Source organism: Antechinus flavipes, chromosome 5 (assembly GCF_016432865.1).
Source record: "Antechinus flavipes isolate AdamAnt ecotype Samford, QLD, Australia chromosome 5, AdamAnt_v2, whole genome shotgun sequence".
Taxonomy (NCBI): domain Eukaryota; kingdom Metazoa; phylum Chordata; class Mammalia; order Dasyuromorphia; family Dasyuridae; genus Antechinus; species Antechinus flavipes.
Window position 1 is genome coordinate 81,826,461 of NC_067402.1, and position 25,616 is coordinate 81,852,076.

The following is a 25,616-nucleotide window of genomic DNA, read 5'->3' on the forward strand; positions in this document are numbered from 1 at the left end:
TTCTGCCATTCTTCTACCTATAGATCTTCTTTGTATAAGGGTCAAGGTCCAGGGAGTGTCCACTTTCCTGCCTAGAACAAAACCTGGCTTGGCTTCAGAGAGAAAATGTTTCCATTATTGGCAAAGTCAGCTGTATAATGGCATAAATTTCCATTGGATAAACAAATGTTGATTAGATATCTATACTCTATTTTTAAAAAAAAAAAAAAAAACTTTTTATTGACAGAAACCATGTCAGGGTAATTTTTTACAGCATTATCCCTTGCACTCACTTCTGTTCCGATTTTTCCCCTCCCTCCCTCTACCCCCTCCCGCAGATGACAAGCAGTCCTTTATATTTTAAATAGGTTATAGTATATTCTAGATACAATATATGTGTGCAGAACCGAATAGTTCTCTTGTTGCACAGGGAGAATTGGATTCAGAAGGTATAAATAACCCGAGAAGAAAAACAGAAATGCAAGCAGTTTATATTCATTTACCAGTGTTCTTTCTTTGAGTGTAGCTGCTTCTGTCCATCCTTGATTAATTGAAACTGAATAAGCTCTCTTTATCGAAGAGATCCACTTCCATCAGAATATATCCTCAGACAGTACCGTTATTGAGGTATATAATGATCTCCTGGTTCTGTTCATTTCACTTAGCATCAGTTCATGTAAGTCTCGCCAGAACTCTCTGTAGTCATCCTGCTGGTCATTTCTTACAGAACAAGAATATTCCATAACATTCATATACCATAATTTACTCAACCATTCTCCAATTGATGGGCGTCCATTCATTTTCCAGCTTCTAGCCACTACAAACAGGGCTGTCACAAACATTTTGGCACATACATGTCCCTTTCCCTTCTTTAGTATCTCTTTGGGGTATAAGCCCAGTAGAAACACTGTTGGATCAAAGGATATGCACAGTTTGATAACTTTTTGAGCATAGTTCCAAATTGCTCTCCAGAATGACTGGATGTGTTCACAATTCCACCAACAATGTATCAGTGTCCCTGTTTTCCCACATCCCCTCCAACATTCCACATTGTCTTTCCCTGTCATTCTGAAACCTATACTATAAATGATGAGTTATACAAAGGAACTCATAAAACATGTTCCCATGTTCAGATAGCCTATGGTTAGTTTTGAAGAAATTTTTTGTTGTTCAGTCATATATTAGTCATGTCCATTCTCCAGCTCATTTTACAGGAAAATTTTGGCAAACAGGGCTTAGCAACTTGCCCAGGATCACGTAGCTAGTAATTGTTTGAAGGTGAATTTGAACTCAAGAAAATTAGTTTTCCTGACTACATAGGCTTTGCATTTCCATCCACCATGCCACCTAGCGATTCCTTGTGCTTGAAGAGCTAGAACTATTTTTTCCACTATTCATCATTCATTAAACATGTACATGCTTTTTTTTATTTAAAAAATTAAAAGTCTTCCCATTATTCAAAGTCATTTATTATTTTATTACCTTGATATTAATACAAATATCAATTAAAACAATCCTCTCTATACAAAGTAGAATAAACAAAAAGATTAAGCATGGAATTTCAGACCTCCAGAATGCTTTTATTAAAAAGCATATAATACTGTCAACAAGTAACTTTAAAGCTGCCCATCTGAAAGCTTTTTTATTCTGAAAAGTCAATTTAACACTGCTGTATGCTTGTGTTTGGGGCTTTATTTTATTATTGCATAAATATGAATGACTTTCAGGCACTCTGTTATTTTTTGTTGCTTTGGGTAAGAAGAGTTAAGATACTAAGTTGGGCAATGATGTATGACTGAAGTGGATGTATATCCCTCAGCTTCTCTCCCACTTGAATGAATAAAAACACTATTTCCTGCATTCCAAGTAGATTTAGTTTATCTTTTTAATTACAACAGTTCATTTCCAATCTGCACTATAAGGGAATATGCTGTATGATTATCTGATTTAAATATGATATGACATCTTGCAGTGATATGAAAATGATGAGAATGTTGATAAGTTATTCATATCTTTTACAGGTAGCAGATTGCAGGAAAGTGATGATAGAGTTGATGAGAAGGTAAAATCTCTCTCTTTTTTTCATTGTAATATTACATGTCATGGGGATGTTTATTAATCCCGGGTTATGGCTGTAAATGATATAACAATTCTCCTCAGAAGCAAATCGGCAGAACAAATTAATGCTGCAGTTATCAGTTCATAAAACCACGGAGTAATTTCATTTTAAAAACATGTGACCAGTAAAAAAAGAATGCATTATTTACACAGAACTGATATTGACTTTGGAATTTGTGCAGGGCTGTATGAATTGAAGTCCATTCGGAACATAATGCATTCATTTTTTTCTTTTGGTTTTGATATTCTCAAAAAAGTAGTTCAACATTTTTTCCCTTTAGAGAAATCTTCAGCTGCTGTATTTGGCTAGATAATAGAAAATGTTTTGTCTATATTGAGGAAGTATTGCAGTGAGATAGAATATACTAAATAAACTAAAATATTATAAAAGGTAAGAAAATGTTTTAGACACATTGGATGAATTATAAAAGTGTGTTTGTATTTTTGATTTACATTTAAATCAATGAAATATAGTACCTTAAATAGTATATATTAGCTCCATCCTGGATCCTAATTTAAATAAGTTTTTTTTAATGAGATTGATCATTCTGCTTAATTTTCAAAATAATTTGAAAATGATTCCATTATTTGTGTTGTAATTTTCTTTTGTTTTATACAATAAATGTGTCATAGTACATATGATTATAAAACAAATCCCAGAATTTTATTTATATTTTGGGAAATGTGTTATCATAGTAAAAATAATATAAAACTGGTGATATGTTCAGTTACTTCTTTTTTTTTTTTCGAATGAGTCAAAAAGGTAGCCAGCCTTGTATGCTATTAGGTCATTTAAAACCTTTTGTACTCCCATATAAAGTAGGCTAGTTCTAGAGTCAGAAAATCTGAGTTCAAAATCACTACTTGTATGACTTTGTTTATTATTTGTCTTCCTGGATTTCACTTCCTCATCTACAAAAATCGAACTCAACTGACTTGAGTTAGATGACATTTGAAGTCATGCCTAATTGTAGCTCTATGATTCTTTGCATTCATGTTATTAATTCAATGTCTTCTAATCTTCTTTGAAGAAACTGATCTAAGATTGTAGACTCAACTGAAAAGAACCTTAGAGTTTAGCATGTCAAAGTTTATATTCAGAGCTGTTCAGGAGTTGCCCAAAGTCAAACTGCAAGTGTCCATAGCAAACCGACTTCAAATCCAGCACTGTGTCATACTGACTCCTGGCATTAGTGGTAATGTGGTAATGTTATCACAGCAGAAGTTAAAGATGAATATTTGTTAATCAATTTAAATTACTATGCATATCCTTTCAATGGACTTTTGTCTTTCTCCTTATATTCTCTTTAGCTTCTAGAATAAAGTGATAAGGAAGACTCGGTATCCTCATTTTCAAAATGGAGATGAAAATAAGACATACTTTTCAGGATTATTGTGAGGATAAAAGGAGATATTTATTGTGGCATTATTGTGAGGATAAAAATGATAATATTTATAAAACTTTTTGTAAACTTTAAAACATTTTTAAAATGCTAACTCATTAGTGCACTGAAATGAAATATATATTATTGTGAATTTCCTGGGCCACAGTGCTCTGTTCTTCAGAAACTTGCTTCACAGTCGGCTTTTCTTTCATCCTACCAGGTAAAAGCTTTGGATACCCAATTGGGGAGCCTGGAGAATGAGCAGGAGACTCAATATCTGCCTGAAGGACTCCCTTCTGAAAAACCCTTTAAAATAGAGACCAAAAAATCAGAAGATACAGAATCTTCCTTTTCCTCTGAAGAGGAGAATGCAGGGATTGAAAATGTAAAAAGTAAGACCTATTCCCAAGAACTGACAGCAGAGAAGAAGCCAAATGCTGACCCTGAGGCCAATGAATTCCTTCAGTTTCAAGATTGGATGCAGGGTACTCCGAAACAAGATGAAAGGCTTGCCGAAGGACCTCCAAAAATTCCTGAGGAAGGTTTACAATTAGAAGTAAAGTCTTCTGATGAGGAAGAATATGGTTACATTATGACAGAAAAAGAGTAAGTAGAAAACCCAAATTACTTATTTATGCATATATATATATATGTATGTATATAATGTATCTATACACACACACATATACTTATATGTGTGTTTATAGATATATATGTGAGTATGTATACATATGTATGTATTATGTGATATATAGGAAGATGTATTATGACAAATTTTGTCTAATGAAGACATTTGAGCTATATCTTTGGGGTAGGTTTTAGGGAACTCAAGTTATTTCAATTCAACAAGCATTTATTAAGAATCTACTGCTTTGCAGGTACTATGCTAATTGCTAATGACAAAAAAATCCACTAATAAATGGTGCCCACTCATCAAAAACTCACATTCTTCGAGGCAGGATTAAGAGGGGAGTAATATTTACACAAATAAGTAAATTGAAAACATATACAAAATAAGAATCAGGAAAGGCAATATGTAGGGGGATGTCATTAATCCTGAGCTTGAAGGGAGCTAAGAGTTTAAAAAAATCAGAAGAGGGATGAGTGATCCAAACATGGGGGACAGCTTTTGAAAGGCACATGGGTTTGTGTTTCAGTTAAAAAAAATAAACCAAAAGACAATAAAACAAACTGTAGAGACTGAAGCTGATGCAGTAGCAATATCAATATTCAAGATGATACAGTTTCTGTTTCTGAATTCAGCAGAAGCTTTTGTGTTGCTGAAAGTTTGCTTCAGGTAGAAGGGAAATAAACAGAAGAATTCATTATTCTCTTAGAGCAAGGCTGTGGGTTCCTTTTGACTGAACTTGCTAAAAGTTCTGGTAGGTGATGTTCTAATAACTTATGCTATATGTTAGTTTCTTTTCCTCCATTAGAGGACTACAGGCTTTAAATATTTGACATCAAAGTATCCCAAATAGCAGGATGTGAGTCATGCACCAAGGGAGAAAAGAATCACAGTAACAAAGTGTTCCGTCTTCTATCTCATTTTGATCTGAAAGTAACACGAATAGAAATACAAACACCATGTACCCAACAAGTTAGAAGCAGTGGACCCCATTTTTGCAGGTTATATCACTAATGAATCTGACATTTGATGCTATATTTCATTTTTTTTAAAATATGCCATTTTCCTCCAAGCAATCAAAGCAGTATTTCAAAGCAAAAAATATGTTCAGTTGTTCAGACATTCATTTCTTCCCTTTCCTTTTAAAAAGTAGATTCATTTTTGTTAAGGTTGATCATCATATCGGCATTAGAGTAGATAAAAGAGGTTCAAAAGTCATTGACTTTTCAATGATTTTGAGCAATGAGGAAAAAAGTTTACGTGAAACTTAAATTTGTCTCTCTGGCAATAATTTCAAACATTTTTTTGCCTTTCTCATTATTCACAACAAGCATCTACCAGCATGTGTTAGTTCTTGCGGCATCCCAGCTATCAGTAATATCATTAGTAGAGAAAATGGTTCCATACCAGAATTGAACAGAAAATTTGTTGTGGTTTGGTTTTGGACCACATGGTGAGATGACAGCTTTTGCTTGAATTCTGATAGTCTTGAAATACAAGACTATTTTCAGCTTTTGTTGATTGTGTTTTAAGAATAAGTTCTAGTAGTCAAGATGTTCAATCTTATATAAGAAAACACATTGACTTCTTTTACCCAACAGGACCTTTCATCAAGGCAGCTTTGATTTATTCCCCTTTGTTAAAAAATATGCATTTTTTGATCATTTGTCTCTATCCTTGTGGTCTTTATTGAAAAAATATCATGTAATTTAATTTCATTCACTTCAATAAGTATTTATTAAGTATCTTTCATGTGCCTGGCAGTATGTTAGACACTGGATATAAGTAATTTTTTTGGATGACAGAAGTAATATTGGGAAAATCAGGGAAAACTTTCTGTAAAAAAGAGCTCTTGATTTGATCTTTGAATGAAGCTGGGGGCTCCATGAGGAAGAGATGAGTAAGAAGAGAATTTTAGGCATGAGCATCCCTAATACAGGTACCTTGTCAATTATTTTCATTTGACAATAGCCAAGTCAGGTGGAAACTTAATAAGCTGTTAATGATTGTTATGAGTTATTAAAACAGAGATAGATGCTCCTGTGATTAGATGTGATGATCAGTATGGAATATTGCTGTATTCATTTTAAATATCACTCTACAGCTTTTTATATAGAAAAACCTTTGGAAAACAGATCTGTCTGCTCTATAAAATGACCCTTTACATTTTTTGTCAATTTGCCTATTTTGTATAGCAATTAGACTAAGAAGCCTCCTGTTTTCATATGCCAGGGCTTGAGGCTTGTTACTTTCTGTCTTTCTATGGTTCCAGAGAGATTGTAGTCAATGGGACAGATGTCAGAGGTGATTCATTCACTATATTAGAGTCTCTCTGGCTGCCCAGGCTTTGCATATGTGGCTTGAGAATGTCTAGAGCTGCAGGCTTTATTGCTGAGATGCTGAGTTTTAATTGTGCCTCAAAGTAGAGATGAACATTTCCATGTAATTCTAAAAGAAACAGATTTCTGATAGTTTTAAAGACTTGTCAAAATGGCAGCTGACTTGTCAAAAGGGAGAACAATAGATGACTCCTGCTGTTTGTCTACTGACCTTTCTGAAGCTTAGAGCAAGGCAATCCATACCAATCCATACTATACATCAGGGCTAATCTCACTAGTGAAATGACAGTTTCAGTGCAGGCAATTGTCTAAGGAAAGCCTCTCAGGTGCTGCCTCAGCACTTCCTGATGGAGAGATGGATGTCAAAATGGACCTTTTCCTGTTGGCTGCTGGTGACTTTCCAGTAGAAAATGAAGCTGTTATTAGTGAGGGTTTTTAGCATATTCCCACAAAGGGAAAAGTCTTTAGACCTGGATATTTAACATTTAAAATATCATTTAGAAGCAGAAAGCCATCATTTAGATTATATTGGTTTCCTTTTGTTTGTTTCTCCTTTGCCTTTTCATTTGTTTGCTGAATTCATAGTGAAAAGAAAGTAGGCTTTACTTCCATAGTGTTTCTGTCTTTGCCAAAGGATGGTATTATAGCTAATGTTTTTCTATCACTGATACCTACAGATTGTTGCCTTTATTAACTTGGTAGTAAACAAATTTAAATTTTCAGTTGGAGAGAAATCTAGGAGCTCAGATTACAACTATGTGGACCAAATAATGGATTGTTTTAATAATTTAGGGGAGAAGGGGATTGTGGATAGAAGTGATTAGAAAATGTCTCTATGAGTGAAAGATAACCTTGTACTTAAAAAAAAAAACAATTAGGATCATAATTATTTAATATAATAATAACATCTAACATTTGCATAACACTCACTATGCGCCAAGCACTGTGCTAAATGCTTTACATTTATTATCTCATTTAATTCTCACAATAATCCCGGCAGATAGGTACTGCTATTATCTACATTTTACATATTTGCATATTTGATGATGCTAACCAGAATCTCTAAGAAAGAGATTCTAAACCTGTAATAAAAATATTGATTTCAGGGGCAAAACAGATGTGAAAATAAATTGTATCTTTGTTTTCACTAACATCTAAATAAAATGTACCATTTCCTTTGATTATAAATTTAAAAAAAATGTTTTTTTAAAAAAGGAACCATAGTTTTTAACCAGCCTAGCAAAGGAATGTATGACACATTAAAAAATGAAGAACATTAGATCCAGACTAGACTTTAGACTATGATTTGGTCTCTGGCATGTTCTATATTTTTTCCATTAAAATTTGTTTGACAGAAAAATGTCTCATTTTTGCCAGGACATCATACTGACTTTTGCAGTTTCTAATACAATAGGATATAACTTAATGGCTTCCTATTTGCTTCAATGATTTGTCATTTTCACTTTTATCCTCTTTATGAACTGAAAAGCTTAGTTAAGACAGAGTAAGGAACAGGCTTTGTACTCCAAGAAAGAATATTTTACTAACTTATGCTTGACCCATTTAATCTTAGGATGAGACGAAGAGATCACAGGGTAGAAATGTGTTTTGAAGCCTAGAATAAAATAAACAAAGGCCTGCTTTCTTCTCAGTAGAAAAGAAACCGACTCTTAATCAGATTCAATAAATTTTCCAAAGATTTAGGGCAGCTAGACTTGTGTGGAACTTGATGCTGGAAAGGATGTCATGTAGTATGGTGGAAAGACAACTGGACCTGGAAGCAGGAAATTTAAGCCTTAGTGTTAGTACTTATTTTGTGACCATGGTGACCAAAGTCACCTCTGGACTTTCCATCACTTATTCATAAGAGAATTGGATTAGGGTTGAGTAAAGTCACTTAGGTTTTGAGGCACATGTCTGGTATTGTTGAGAGGAGGGCCTAGGTTGAAATTCTGACAGCCACTTCTTTATATGTGAGCAGCTCATTTTTATTACTCTGGGCTTCAGTTTTCTCATTTATTAAATAAAATGATTTGACTCATTAATCTCTCATGTTCCTTTGAGTTCCACATCTATAATCTAATGATAATCCCTCTCTCTGAAAGGCTCTGATTCTGTGACAGATATTTCACTTACCTCAAAGCATGTATTCCTGTTTCTTCTAATACATATGAATAAGCTAGATATATTGAACTAGTCGATATATGTAGTTGAATTTACTTTGGAAAAGTGAATAGTATAATTACTAACATCTTGAGTTTCAGAAAAGTAAAAATCAAGACAGGAAAAAACCAGAGACCATGATATTTTGAACATAGTAGATAACTTAGTAATTCATTCAGATATAGAGATGGATGGATAGATGGATGGATGGATGAATGGAAAGAAGGAAGGAAAGATGCATGGATAAAACTGTGAGACCTTGGACAAGTTACTTATGCTAAAGCTGAAACAGAACATGGACTTGGAATCTAGAAGACCTGACATTGCCCTCAGTAACTTACTAATTGTGAAACCCTGGGCAAATCACTTTCTCATTTGTAAAATAGGAATAATGTCACCTACATCCCAGGGTTGTTGTGAGGATTAAATGAGATAATGTTTGTAATGTTTGCTTTGCAAACCTTTAAGTGCTATGTAAATATTTGTTTACGATATTAGTAGACATAAATATTGATTATCGTTGATAATAATTGACTCATATCAGTTAAAAGATTAAGATCATTACTAAAAAGGTTTCTTAATTCAGAACACAAGATTTTACAAAACTCAACATTGAAAATTATTTTTTCATGTATTTGGAAAAATAAAATACTGTAATAAAAATTATTTAAAAATTTACAAGATCTATCCTTTTTATTGTAGTGATTTTATTTATTTATTTATTTATTTATTTATTTATTTTTTTAATAAATTTTATTTTATAATAACTTCGCATTGACAGAATCCATGCCAGGATAATTTCTACACGACATTATCCCTTGCAATCACTTATGTTTCGTTTTTTCCCCTCCCTCCCTCCCCCCCCCCCAGGATGGCAAGCAGTCCTATATATGCTAAACATGTTGCAGTATATCCTAGATACAATACATATTTGCAGAACCGAACAGTTCTCCCGCTGCACAGGGAGAATTGGATTCAGAAGGTAAAAATAACTCGGGAAGAAAATCAAAAATGCAAATAGTTCACATTCATTTCCCAGTATTCCTTCTTTGGGTGTAGCTGTTTCTGTCCATCATTTCTCCAATGAAACTCAGTTAAGTCTCTTTGTCAGAGAAATCCACTTCCATCAGAATACATGATTTTATTTATTTTTAATACACACTGCTTTATGAATCACATTGGGAGAGAATAATCAGAGAAAAAGGAAAAACCATAGGAAAGATACAAAAACAGAAAAAAGTAGGCATAAATCCCATTTGGTCATAGTGTATTATCCTGCAGATAAGTTGAACATAGCATGTTTTGATTTACATTCAGTCTCCTTAGTTCTTTTTTTCTGGATGCAGGTGACATTTTCTGTCCAAAATCTATTAGGATTGCTTTGCATCGCTGAACCACTAAGAACCATGCCTTTCATAGTTGATTATCATTCATTTTTGCTGTTATTGTATACAATATATTTCTGGTTCTGCTTGTTTTACCCAACATCAGTTCATGTAAATATTTCCAAGCTTTTCTATAATCAGATTGTTCATCATAATTTTTTAAAGAACAATAATATTCCAGTACCTTCATATACTACAACTTGTTCAGCCATTCCCTAATTGATGGGCATCCACTCCTTTTCCAATTCTTTGCTATCTCAAAAAGAGCTGCTACACACATTTTTGCACATATGGATACTTGTGCACCTGGATGATTTCCCTGAGATACAGACCCAGTAATGACATTGCCGAGTCAAAGGGTATGCACTTTGTAGCCCTTTGGGCATAGTTCCAGATTGTTCTCCAGAATGGTTGGATCATTTCACCACTAACAACAGTGAATTAATTAGTGTCCCAGTTTTCCCGCATCCCTTCCAATAGTTATCATTATGTTGTCCTGTCATCTTAGCCAATCTGAGAGATGTGAGGTAGTACCTTAATTGTTTCAATTTGCATTTCTCTAATCAATAGTGATTTGGAGAATTTTTTCATATATCTATAAATGGTTTTAATTTTGTCATCTGAAAACTGTCTGTTCTTATCTTTTGACCATTTATCAATTTGGAAACTGTAATGACCGCATATTTAAAATCAGCTGGAGTCAGGAATTCAGGTTAAGGGAAAAATCTTCAAACTTTATTGAAGTGAAGAGGTGAAAAAAGATTGCGATAGTAATATGGGCAGCTGCGACAGGAAGCCAGCTAGCAGAGAGAGACATGAGCTGAAAATCCCTCTCAATCGCAATTGCAAAATGCCCCCAATCTCTCCTTCCCTTTCCTTTTCCACTCCCCTGCCTCCACCCACCAAAATCGTCATTTCCTATACAACACATCAGGATTTGCACAAAGAGTGGGCGGGGGTGGGGGGGTGGGGGGGAAGGGAGTGAGGGGTGGGGTGGGGGGGAAGGGACGGTACATACAGAGGGTACCGTAATGTAGCGTGTAGCGCAGGGGATCACCTTCACTACAGTAGCAATCTCAATAGGGCTTATTTTCAGGGGAGGACTTATTTTAGAGGAATCTTACACAGTAAGGGGAAGGTTTATTTTTGGGATAGGTTTTATTATCGGGGAAACACGGTATTACCTACAAAGAGTGATAGTTTTATTTTCTCATTGCCTATTCTACTTCCTAAAGTTTTCTGGGAAGTTACCATATACTACTGAGAAAAAGGTGTATTCCCTTCTGTCCCTATTCAATTTTCTCCAAAGGTCTATCACATCTAGGTTTTCTAGGATTCTATTAATCTCTCTAGTTTCTTTAGTGTTTATTTTGTGGTTAGATTTGTCTGATTCTGAGATAGGAAGGTTGAGGTCTCGCACTAAAATAGTTTTGCTGTCTATTTCTTCCTGTATCCGGCTTAAAATATTCTCTAGAAATTTGCCAGTTCTACCCATTTAGTATTGTTACTACTTCATTATTTATGGTACATTTTATCAAGATGTATTTTCCCTCCTTATCTCTTTTAATAAGATATATTTTTACTTTTGCTTTATTTGAAATCAGAATTGCTATTCCTGGTTTTTTATTATGCATCAATTAATGCATAATAAATTCTGTTTCATTCTTTTACCTTTACTCTGTATGTGTCTCTCTGTGTCATATGTGTTTCCTGTAAACAACATATTGTAGGATTCTATTTTTTTATCCACTCTGCCATTTGCTTCCATTTTATGGGAGAGTTCATCTCATTCTCATTAACAGTTATGATTACCAGCTCTGGATTTCCCTCATCCTATTTTCTCCCCTGTATATACTTTTGTTCTCTTTCTACCCTGTTCTTAGTTGTGTGTGTGTGTGTGTGTGTTTTTTACCCACCCCACCCACTCTCTTATCTTCTATCAACCCTTACCCCTTCCCTCTCTTGACTTTTTCCTTAGTGTTTTCCTAGTTACCCCTTCTATCCTGTCCATCCCTTTTCTTTTCCTATTTCTCCTCCTACTTCTCTGTAGGATTAGATAAATTTCTACCCAACTGAATGATTAAATTATTCCTTTTTTTTTTTTGCTGAGACAATTGGGGTTAAGTGACTTGCCCAGGGTCTCACAGCTAGGAAGTGTTAAGTGTCTCGGATCAGATTTGAACTCAGGTCCTTCTGACTTTAGGGCTGGTGCTCTATCCACTGCGCCACCTTGCTGCCCTCAAATTATTCCCTTTTAAAGACAAAATTGATGAAATCAAGCTTCAGAAAATTCTCATCCCCCTCCTTTCTTTCTCTGGATTATAATAGGTCTTTTGAAGCTTTTCATGTGAACTAGTAGTCCCATTATACCTCTACTTTCCTCTTTTTTCCAGTGCAGACCCATTTCCCATCCCTTAATGTCTTTTCCTTTAATATCATCGCATGGGGAACCATTCACAACTACACCCTTAGTCCAAGTGATCCCCCTCTCTGTCTGCCCCAGTGACAGATACAGTTTGCAAGAATTACAGATAATTGTTTTCTTCTCTAGGGATATAAACAGTTTAACCTTTAAATTTATTTTTCCCTACTTACCTTTTTATAGTTCTATCCTTATCTGAGTTTGTGTTTTGGTTTGCCTAGTCACCATAGTAGGTTTCTATAGACAAGGTTATTTTCTGTTTCTTGCTCATTTTCTTTTCTTTTCTTTTGGTATTTATTTCCTTTTTTTTTTTTTTTTTTTTTTTTTTTTTTTTTTTTTTTTTTTTTTTTTTTGCTTTTAAGATGAAGCTCTGCTTCTGAGGTAAAGGTTGTATTATCCCAAGCTTCCTGTTTACTTTTGAGCTTTGGCTTTAAGCACAGGGCCTTCTTGTGTTTGTAGAGGGTAGTGTGGCAACTTTTTCCAAGAAACAGCCTGGTTTCCCAGAGTTTGCCTTCTCAACTAGTACTGGGGGCTGCTCCACTGATTTGTTCCTCTACTGAACCAAGACTGATGGTCTTAGTTGCTGATTTGCTGTAATTAAGATGGTCTCCCTGACTTTCCAGAGTCTAGCTGACCTGGGTTGAACACCCTTTTCATCTCAATGAGACTGACATTTTTTGTGTTTTTTTTTCAGTCTATCTTGAGCAACAGAATGATTTCATTCCATCAGACTCTTTTCAGAAGCTTGTTTTCATGTGGTTTTTGAGGGAAAATGGGAGAACTCAAGCATCTTTCTGACTTTACTCCGCCATCTTGGCTCTATCCTTAGAACTCCTATTCTTCTAATGTTATATGAGATGAGCAAGATGGGTCATGTTGAAGGGAATTGAATCACCCTCAAATAGGCCAGTTACATGTATAAGTAAAATGAACTATTGAATAAGTAGTATCTTCACAGTCTTAATTTTTCCTTAGATTAGTAAATCCTTCTGGAGAATCAATACCTAACCTCTGGGACACCTTCTTTCCCATATCAGAACATAATTAGTGCAGCAGTATAGTATCAAAGCTGTCTATTTGTTGTTGCTCAATCTTGATGCATGTCTGGTCTGTCCACTTTTCCAGTTATTCCTCTCTTTATATATTTCTTAAATGCAATCATGCTGGTAATTTTTGACCAGTTTATTCCTGAATCCAGATCATTGTCCATCTTCAATGTATTTATTTTAAGAGAGGAATATTAGATAGACTTAGATAGATTTCAGTTAGGTGGAAATAGATATTGATAGGGAATGATATGATAAGGGAACAAGGGAAGAATGTTGTCAAGAATTAGGAAGAGAAAAACAAGAACAAAGGTTTTATAGAGGAACTCAAGGAAAGTCAAGGGAAGTCAAGGAGAAAGTCAGGAGTGTTATGAGGACTACATGAAATAATAATTTTAAAGCACTTTATAAACCTTAAAGTACAATATATATGCTTCTCCTATTTTTCCTCTTCCTTCAACTTCTTATCTTTCTCTTTTTCATCATCAGCATCATTTGCAACAGCAGCAACCTAGAATCACTAGGCTTCCATTGTAGTGTTGATTCCATTCCTTAAGCCTGATGAGCTTAAGCAATGTTTGTAGCCCAGTACAGGGATATATTGACAAATGTTTAAACAGCTGACTCTCCAGGGGATGAAAGAAAATATGTGCATTATTCTAGTTTAATCTGCATTATTAACACTTTATTAAAGTCTTGAAAATAAAAAAATCAATCAATCAAACCTTATTTATAGCAATTACTGGTTTCTATGATATAAATGTTTACACTGAAAATTTAAGAATAGGTTCTTTAAGAGCCTATTGTTAGAGTTTGCTCTAGTATATCTCTGGAGGAAAGATAAGTATATACTTAATGGAAAGATGCAAAAACAAATGTTATCCATTTCATAGTTTTCCTCTGGATCTACCCCTATCCACAGATATCTTCTACTGTTCTGCACTTAGAAAATTAATTATAAATTCCCTTCCTCCTTTTTCTTCATGTCAACTAAGTTTTCTCTCACCTCAGAAAAGTCAATCAGTTAATTTGCAAATCATACATTTACCTTCCTAATTACCATTTATTTATTTAGTACATGACTAGCCTTAAAAATGTCATTACTATCGTCATCTTTGACAGCATCATATTTTATGAGAATTTAATTAGAATACATAATTTAAAGAAATGTTACCATAAAATATTAGGCATATTTCTAGTATTTATCACTTAAGCAATTGGAATTAAAAGGGACTTCAAAAATCTTATTGTCCATTCTCCTAACTTCAGGCAAAATCGTATTTAAGGTATCTGGATAGATGAGAATCTATCCTATTTTTAAAGTCCTCTAGGGAAGAAGATTGCAGAACCTGCCTTACTTATCCATTATAAAATTTAATAACCCTTACCATAAGGAAAAGACTAGAAAAATATCCTTTCTTGGAAGGCAATGTACTGTAATAGAAAGCAAATTCATGTAGGAAACTCAGGTCCTTTTCTTGTCTTGGACCCTAACTTACTGAATGACCTTGGCAAAATCTGGGCTTCTATATGATATTCTCATCTGAAAAATGATGACAATGATATGTACTCTTGTACCTCATGGGGACCATAATGTGAAAGCATTTTCGGAGAATAAAAGTTATTGTGAATGTTACACAAAAGCAAAGCAGTATTGCATTACATTTTAATTATATCCTTTCTTTCCTTGCAAATGGAAATCAAATTAAAAAAATATGATTGAGGAGGAAAAAATTCCAAGCAAGTATGAGATTTATTACTGCCCAAACTCTCCCCCTTGTCTCCTGAGGTTCTGTCCTCTATCATGCTAGACCAACATGTGTTAATCACCTCACTGAGCACAACCTGGGCCCAGTCTGAGAAAGCAGAGATAAGTTTATCCAACAATTCAATGTCAGAAGAGCCCAAATCCACCCATGCATATAGATTTGTATACTTAGGGATGAATAATCACCATCCCTTTCTGTTTTTTACAAATATGTGTTGCTGATTATTCTATTAACATTGCAGTCTCTGAATTTTATGCTGAGGAACTTTCCTGGCTCACAGGGTTTTTTAGTTATCATTTCCTTCACAAATGACTCATAAATCTATATATCTAGCCAGAATATGTCTGAAAGTTGATTCCAACATTACTGTACGGCTCCATCTGTAAATCCCATCAGCACTTCAAACTCAAGATATGTAAAAAAAACACCAGAATTAATAAACATTCTTCTAAATCTATCACTCCTCCATATTTTCCTCTTTCTGTTGAGAACACCACCATTATTCTGGTGGAAGCCGGTACGCTATCTGCAAAGAATAGTAAGGAGGTCAGTATAACTAGTTCATAGAAGCAAGCAAAGTATAATAAGACTTTTAATGGTAGGAAAAGTCAGGTTGTAAAGCAGATGGTTTTATAGTTGATTGTGGAGCTACTAGAGATAACTAAATAGCATTGTATCATGTTTAGATATGTCACTTTGATAGGTATAGAGAGATTATACTAAAGTAATGAGAGATTTAAGAACTAGCAGACTATTGCAATAACTCTACTAGAGTGTTGAAGTATCAGAGAAGAGAAGGTAGTATATAAGAAGTTATAAAAGCCTAATTTGAACAAAACTTCACAACTGATTGGATATTAGCAATGAGAGAAGGTGAGAAGTAGAGACAGACATGTAGATTTTGAGCCTGAATGACTAAAAAATGTGGTAGAATCCTAGATGGTAATGGTTATTTTCCTTTGGTCTTGAAGATGATACTATGCTTGAGTCAAGTTAAAATGTGTCCTGCTGTGAATGATCAGACCAATAGGAGCTCTACCACAGATCAGGCACAAATAGTCCAAGTGAACATTTGGAATGGATTTTCTAAATTTGAAGCATTTCTTTTGAGCTACTTCAATACTGCTTTACTCATAGAGCACAGCATCTTCTCTCATGAGGGTAAGCCATATATGTCCCATACCATGCAATCAATTCCATAGTTTTTAAGAGACACCTCGAGAATGTCCTTGTATTATTTCTTCTAATCACCACATGAGCACTTACCTTGTGTGAATTCTCTATAAAACAGTCTGTTAGGCAAGCATAAGTTTGGCGTTTGTGGCCAGCCCAATAGAGTTGCTCTCTCTGCAGTATAGTATGAAGGTAGGTAATTTGAAAAAGAACCTCAGTGTCTGATACCCAATCCTGCCATATGATCTTCAGAATCTTCCTAAGACAATAAAAATGGAAGTGATTCACTTTTCTGGCATGGTGCTGTCCAGGTTTCACAGGCGTACAACAGTGAGGTAGGTCAGCACAACAGCTCTGCAGACCTTCAGTTTGATAGTTAATCTAATATCTTTTCTTTCTATCACTTTCCTTTGAAGCTTCCTAAACATTAGGTAGCTTGCTCTGGCAATATATGGGTCAACCTCATTGTCAATGTGTACTTCCCTTAAAAGTATACCACCAAAGTAAGTGAACTTATCCACAATGTTCAAAATTTCTCCATTTGTTGTAACTGATGGTTCCATGTATAGATGGTGCGGTGATGGCTGGTGAAGCAGCCATGTTTTCTTGGTGTTGATTGTTAGGTCAAAATTAGCACAAGGAGTAGAGAATAAACCCATACTTCGTTACATCTCAGCTTCAAAGGTTGCACTGAGTGCACACTTGTTTGTGAACAACAACAACAACCAAAAAACAAAACAACACATGTCTAGTTCTAAGGAAGTTATGAAGAGGGGAAGATTTTGAGAAAAAAGATAATGAGTTCAGTTTTGAACTTAAGGTGTCTTAGGACATTCAGTTTCAGATAATGCAATCACAGCTCAAGGCTTGTGTTTTTGAGGGGTGGTTCAAGTTATGTCCATGATCTGAATCCCGAATGATACTTACTAAAGCTTTCCTCAGCCTGTATCAGTAACTTTCCTTGGTGAAACATTTCATTGTGAGAGAAAATGATTCTGTCCAGCAGCCTTTGTCTTTTGTCTTGAGACTACTGGTTTCAAAGGGGTGGTCTGCAGACCTCTAGGAACTCCTAAAATCCTTTCAGGGAGTTTGCAAAGTCAAAAATATTTCCATCATAATAAGTTATTATTTGCATTTTCAATTACCTATCTTTATGAGGCTTTATTTTGTTCATATAGTTCATCCAAAACAATGTATTGCAATAGATTATATACAGAAGTAGATATGCCAGTTTTCTCAGAAATTATTTTTTGTTTTGAAAAATGTAATTTTCCACAAAATATTCTTTTATCCTGATATTTAATGGGATTATTTTCATTTTAAGGGAATAAATAAATACCTATTTTTAAAAACGATCTGTTTTAATTTCTAATATGGTAAATATTGATAGATACACTCCACAAAGAACAAAAGCTCTGTGGGATCCTCAGTAATTTTTAATAGTGTAATGAAGACCCCAAAATAAAAAGTTTGAGAACTGTTGCCTTAGGATATATACTGAAAATTTACCATCCTCTCCTAACCCAATTTCTCCCCCAACTCAAACATCATTATTATAATTACTGAATAATATGGCTTTAAAAATATCAAAGTGTTTTATTTATATTATTTCATTTGATTCTCACAACTACTTTGCACAGTAATTATTGTGAATATAGCCCCATTTTTATAGATATCTAAACTGAAGTTGAAAGACTTCCCAGGATCACTCAACTAGTAGGTCTAGGGGCTCTGAGATTTGAATACAAGGAGGGACTTCTGATTGGAAATGCAATCTTATTTTTAAATGTTGTCTCTCTGGATTGTCTTTTATGTTTGAAATAGTCAAAATAGATAATAATCATTTCAGACAAGTATGTATTAACTAACCCCTATGCCTAAAAATTTCTATCTCCTTTCTTGGCCTTATTAACTACCATATAAATTGCCTCACATTTTTTAGAAGTAGTACTCAGAGTTTGATCTGAGATCTAATACAAACTTTCATTCAAACATTTGGAAATGGTACTCAAAATCTTAATGAGATCTAATAAAGACTCTCCTAATTTCCATTACATTTAATGTAGGATTCTATCTTTAGTATTGTTCTCAGGATATCTAAAGGGAGAAAGTTAAAATGGCTGAAACATCTTTCAACCTCCCAAATCCACCCTTCTCTTCACTTTAATAAGGAAGCAAACTTGAGACCCATAGGGGTAAAGAGACTTAATTAAAGGTGAGGAGGAAGATAAGAAAGGATATATATGCTAAATTTCTCTGTCTTTAAATCCAATATGCTTTCTATAACAACATTTCACCTAAACCATATTCTGCTCTAGTGTTTTTTCAGTCTGTGATCTGGCATTTTTATTTGGTTGTCTCTTTAAAATTTCTATAATCCCTTAATTATCCATGGTAGTCAAAGGAATGGGTGCATATAATGATGAAACAGTCACACAAAGACATGAGGTAAAATGCTCACTCCATTTTCAAAAGTTGAATGCAGACCAGGAAGCTGACACCATAGGCACTTCAAATCCATATTTAGAGTCAACCTTAAGGTAGCTGACAATATCCCAACTCAATTTCTAAAGGCAATACTCCATATTTTTTAAACACAGATGGTCTGCAATATTTAGGTTTTTAGAAGGTTCTTAGCAACACTGTGACTTTTCTATTTTAGCCATGCAGAGTTGTGTGTGGAGGGTATGGTATGTTTTTGGAAGACAACATAATTTGGCATGATATTTCTGTAATAGCTCTGGATAGTGGATTTGCTTCCTTTTTTTAGTATTACTATCTTTTATGGTATAGTAATCTCCAATGACCTTCATCGCTCAACTACTGAAATTGATTTTTTGCAAAGTGTCATCTGCGTTATAAATTGGTATGGACTTAAATCTGTTTAATTTAAGAGGTTTAAATTTCACACAATTAGGATAAGAGAAGAAGGGGAAAGAAAAAAAATGTGAAAAGTAGAGATTGCCTAGACTGTCAAAATAAGAGTTAAGTGTATGAACACTGAATAGATAATAAGACCAGAGAGAAGATTTTTTAAATGAATTGTTATGTGATGTAGTTCACCTATGAGTTTTAAAAATCATTACTATTGGCTTATTTGGGGTGTTAAAATATTAGATTCTCCTGGAAAAGCTAATGTAGGTATTACTGAATTACAGAATGTACTCACATAGCCTAATTAAATGCAAGTCATTTTGTAAAATGATGGTTTCAAACCTTAGATTAACATGTATTACTCTTTTAGCATAATTTGAGATTGAACCTGGGAAATATTTCATCCAAATCGAGTAAGAATCTCTTAGTGATATAAACTTAAATCACATTCCTTCAGTGATTATTTGATGTTTATCAAGTGTGTCAAAATCCATAATAGCTAATTGCAAATAGCAAATCTCCCAGTTGTTATAATAGGAAATCTCTGTGATCACAAGTTATCTGGAGGTGAAAGGCTTTGGAAATTGACTTCACTGTTAGTTTTTTCCATTATGTCTTATTTTATATGTAGTACTATAGAGTATTGTGAATGAGAGAGTTTTCATTGATAAAATGAGATGAAAACACTTCCTTACCCTTGGAGAATATTTTGAAGATTTAAAACCTTCTTGCTGTGAATGGTGGATTTAGGTATTCTTTTCTTGAATGAGATCATTACTTAATGGAGCCCAAACCAACTAGAGTCATGGAGCAGTATCATATTCCTCTGTATTCAGAAAAATAGCTCCATTCCAGTTTGTTTGAAAAGATGCTCCTTCATAACAAGATGCATCATGGAAAACTTACTATAAAAAGTTTGGAGGTAAAGTAGTTATTATTTATTAGGATAAGATTATTTTTAAAGAATTTCAGAGCTTGAAGAGACCTTTGAGAACCTCATGTCAAATTTTCTCATTTAATAGATGGGGAAACTGAGATCCAGAGAAGAAGAATGACTTGCCTGAAGTCACTCAAGTAGTGACTGGCAGCACCAGGATTTAATCCTAGATCTTCTTGTACTGAATATATGAAAGGGAAGCATCTAGTCTTCACTTGAAAATCTTCATGTATAGGGAGTTCATAGGGTAAACTATTTCACCTCTAGATAAGAGATTAGAAAGGAAAAAGATAATCACTCCTGATGGAAATTGAGGAAGACTTCACTGAAGGCACGAAATGTGAGCTGGTCCTTCAAAGAAGGTAGAGCTTGTGCAGATGAAGAGGAATGGAGAATCTGTTTGAAGTCAGGAGAAAAAAAAAGAAAGATGTGATAGGAAGACAAGCACTGTATGTGATGGATTATCAGTAAGTAGATCTAATTGGAAAAACAGGAATATATTAGTGAGTTATAAGAAATGGAATTGAAGACACTTAAAATATGACTAGATGAAAAAAGATTTTAAGCTCCAAACCTGTATATTTAAGTTCCAAACTACATCCCATTTCAGATCTGTAATTCTTTATTTTCAATTACCTAATATATTCCACCTGATTGTCTTGGCTATAACTCAAATTCACCATGTCTAAAACTGAACTCATCATCTACCCAAAACTGTCTTTTCTCCTAACTGAAGCAACTGACTTCACACCCCCCACAAACTCCAAAGTCAGGAAGATCCGAGTTCAAATATGGCCTTAGACACTTATGGACTGTGTAACCTTGAACACGTGACTTAAAACACTGTCATCCAAAAAGTGGAAGTAATAATGCCATATAACTTCCAGGGTTGTTGTAGAAATCAAAAGAAATAAAATTTATAAAAAGTACTTAGCACAGTGCCTGACATAGAGTAGATACTTAATAAATTCTTATTTTGTTTTTTCTCTCTCTCTTAACTTATTTCTATTAACTATCACTATTTTTTGCTAGATGTAGTCTCCAAATCTTGTGATCTTATTTGAGTTTTCCCTCTTCTCTGGCCCACACAGTGAATCATTTTTACTGTTTAACTCATCAGACATTATCTAAGCCCTTACATTGTGTAAGACACTCTGCCTGGAGGGAACAAATACAAAAATGAGAGAAAATAGTCCCTCAAGAAACTCACATTATATATTGGTATGGTGATGGTGAGAGGAAATGTCCCAAATAAGTATGATACTGGGATAATTGAGTGGGAGAAGCATTGACAACTGTGGAGATGAGGAAGGATTTTAAAGAGAATGTGGCATTTGAATTGAACTTTAAAAGAAGGTAGAGATTCTGAGATATGGAGATGAGGAAGGAGCACATTTTAGATATACAGGTCAGTTTGTTCCAAACAAATGGAAATGGGAAATGAAGGGTCAAATGTGAGGAATAGCTAGTAATCTAGTTTGGCTGAAATATAGAGTTGTTGAAGGCAGTAGTATGACTTAAAACTGGATAGGTAAATTTTGAAGGACCTTAAAAATCAGGCAAAGGAACTAGTATTTTATCCTGTAGATATTAGTGAGCTAGTGAGTGTCTCAGAATAAGAAAATAATTTGGTTATAACTGTCCTTTAGTAATATTATTTTGACAGGTGTGTAGATAGATGATGTATTAGAGAGAGAAGAGACTAAAAATAAGGGTATCAATTAGGAAGCTATTGCCGTAGTCTAGAGTTTTATCCGGAATAACAGTTCTGCAAGTAGAGAGAAGGGAAAGATATGAGCAGTGTTGTGGAAATAGAACTGACAAGAATTGCCATCTGACTGATGTAGATGGTGGTGTGGGAGAAGGAATACTTCAAGATAACTTAGTGGTTATGAACCCGTGACAAAGGACTGAGGTCCATTCAGTAGAAATAAGGAAGTTTGGAAGAAGATAGGCATTAGTGAAAGAAAATAAACTCTCTTTGGATATATGAGATATAAGATGCCAATGGGATGGAGATAAAGAGATATCTAGCAGGCATTTGATGATGTAGAATTGGAATTTAGTAGAAATTAAAACTAAATATAATTTTAGGAGTCCTAGACATGTAATTGAAGACCTCCACATAGAATTGAAAACTGATGTTTGTGGGATCACTAAGATAAAAAAGGCATTTAGACAAAGGGTCCAGATAGATCATTTAAGAATAATGCTAATGGCACATATGTATATGCACACATAAAACAATAAATACAAATTAAAAAAGCAAATATTTAAAAATAGGATAGTTTGGAATAGAGGATAATACCAATTAGAGGGATAAAAAGAAGAGGAAAAGAGCTAATAATGAGGGCTTGAATTTGTATAGCATTTAAAGCATTGTAGAGTGCTTTACAAATATTATCTCATTTAATCCTCATGAAGACCCTTGAAAGTAGATGCTATTATCTGCATTTACAGGTGAGCAAACTGAGGGAAATGGTGGTTAAGAGTCTTGCTCAGATACTAAGTGACAGAGATACTAAGTGTCAGATTTGAACTCAGGTTTTCCTGATTCCAAGCTCTCTATAGACTGCAGCATCTAGCTTGCTCAGGTGTTAAGCAAGGCTTCCTGTGGTGCTTGAGCTGTGTCTTGAAGAAAGAGATTTTGTGAGGCAAAGGGAGGAATATATATATTCCAGGAGTGACCTCCTTTCTTCCCTCTATCCTGCCCTTTTTTCTGATGAGATATCTGCCATTTGGAAGGATGAAATAAAATAATATTTATGATTCATTTAGCTATGTTCCTGACACATGATAGATAATTAATACTCTCCTTCTCTTCCTGTGAAGCTGGAAATATATATTGTGGTCAGGTTGCAAAGGACCTTAAAATCTGCCTAGAAGAGTTTATATTTTGTCCCAAAGCAACAGGGGGCCACTAAAGTTACTTGAGGAGGACAGTGCCTTTCGCAGCAGTATGGCAGTGGAGAGAGTTCAGAGCAAGGGACATCAATTATGAGACTGCTGCAAGAATTTTAGTGAGAGATGATAGGCTTAAACTGTGATTGTCTGTGCGAATGGAGAGAAAGAGTTGAGTGAGAGAGATGCTGTGGAGATAGCAATGGCAAGATCTGGTTATCTGTGTTTCTCAGGATAGTTGGAGATGAGGATATTTGTTTAGAGAGTGGAATGACGGAGGCACTGGAAACCAGAGGAAGCATGAAGTTCAGAAGAATCGGGTCCTTGATTACACTTCTCCAATATCCCTCATATCCTTACATTCTTTCTACTCCTATTGCATGTTAACTGCATTATTTCAGAACTTCATTTGCTTTGTCATAGAATAGACAACATGCAAATAATTATTTATATATAATATATAGATAAAGAAAATGGAAGGTAATCCCAAAGGGAATGTTCTAATAGGAGAAAGGGGGAGAAATAAAAAAAGGAGAAGCTTCTTTGCTATACTGACTTAATTAAACAATATTGCTATTAATTTATTATATTATTATATAATCTATATTAATTTATGAATATTATATTATTATATTTTATACATAATATATTAATTAATTTAATTAAACAATAGTTAAAGGTAAGCCTATGGTTGTTATTTCATTTCATTTTTTAGGATGAAAAAAAAACCTTTTGAAAAAAATTGTCAGAAAAGAATGCCAAAGAAAATAAATAGCTTAAATGTGAATGAGGAATGTACTCTTATCATGGATTTTTTTTTAAAGAAATTACTTGAAAAATATAACTAATTATCATACATTGTTGCTTCTCTCTGTGAAGAGAGATTAATGGTGACTTGTGTTTTGAACATATTTCCTTGATTAGTAAAAAATATTGAATACTGTTGGAGCCTCTATGAATTTAAATGTATTTGGAGGATATGGAAATGTATCCAGCAGAATTCAACTTAAATCCAGTGACTCAAGTTATGAACAAAATTGTGTTGGCTTGAGAATCAGGAAAAAAGTAGTTTTCTTCAAGCTGAAAGTATAACTATTTTTCAGGCTTCTTAGATTTACTTCTAGCAGATTCAATATTATACTACTGTCAAGAGTAGAAGGTTAGCTGGTGGAAAATGTTCTAGCAGATTTTTAATATGATTCCAAGGTGGGATAGATAGTTTACATTCCCAGTAATTTTTTAACCTTATATGATATTAGGATAAAGGGATAAATGAAATAATTGATGTAACTGAAGCAAAAGAAAAACTTAATTTTAGCCATTAGCTTCAATCATTTCCTTCAGAAGTTTTACGAGTAGCAAAGCTGATTAACTTTGAGTTTCTTTAAATCTGTTTTGTTTTCCACCTCATGGTGGAAGTACTAATGAAGAGTGAAGTGTCTGAAAGACAGGAAATATAAATAAAAGGGAAAAGAAACTATTTGATCAATTTCTGAATAATAAAGCATTTACTAAATATATAAATTTCTGAATTGGAAGGTCAGTCTGGGAAACTTCTATCTCAAAGCCAGGTCTAGCCTTCAATTTGATTTTATTTGACTCATGAAGCAAGAAATAAAAGCAATGAAGCAATAAAACTATGATGCAAAAAAAAAAAGAAAAGAAAATCAGATTATATTTTGAAGATACACCATACAAAAAAGTTAGTATTATGGGAATTTTAAAGAAATGGCTTAGATGAGTTGTGGTGTGATTAAAAATTTTTTGGACTAGAACATCTTAGAAACAAAGCTTTGGGGTTGTTATCACTTGATCTTGTCTCTGTACACACATATAAACACATATATTTTAAGATGACTTCACAATTTTTGGCTCTCCTATTTTTGTGAGGAACATCATTTCTAAGAGACATTAAACAATAATGAGCTAATGGTTTTGGTTGGATGCTGTACTCTAGGGCTAAAAGACTGGAAAACTAAGATGTTACCATCATATACTTTAGAAAATATTTTCATAAAGTCTCAACTAGTTAAACTTTTAAACTCAGAGCTAAGAGCCTTCCTCTTTACACTTGGCCTTGGCCCTGACCTGCTTAAAGTGCTCATGTCTATCTTCCTCCCATGGCTGCATTAGGTGTCTAGGTAATGAGGGTGACAGCTGTCACAGATAGACAGATAAAATTGTACGTGCTGTATCCTGTTATTGATTTTTGAGATTAACTCCAACTGCTTTCTAAGGAAGTTCAGAGCATGAAATGATAGATGATAGCTGTGTATTTTAAAAATAAAATAGAAGGAGCTGCATGCTCATTTTGTGTGCAATCAGCACCATCTTATTTGTTCCATTTATTGTGTGTAGACAATCACCCTTGTGGAGAGCCATTTGTTCCCCCTACCTGAAGCTTGTAGCAATTTATGATGGGTGAACAGTAAAGCATACTCATTCTTGCTAATTTGACTGCTTATGTAGTTTAGAATATTTAGCATGTGAAAGCAGA

General features: G+C 34.1%; 1 protein-coding gene across 1 annotated transcript in view; it reads left to right on the forward strand.

The window, feature by feature from the left end:
- PTPRN2 (protein tyrosine phosphatase receptor type N2) overlaps positions 1-25,616 on the forward strand; it is a 1,504,085-nt gene that overhangs the window by 645,127 nt on the left and 833,342 nt on the right. The window contains exons 8-9 of the mRNA XM_051961686.1: positions 2,001-2,041; positions 3,703-4,088. Of these exons, the coding sequence (XP_051817646.1) occupies positions 2,001-2,041; positions 3,703-4,088 (427 nt within the window). The remainder of the gene's footprint in view (positions 1-2,000; positions 2,042-3,702; positions 4,089-25,616) is intronic.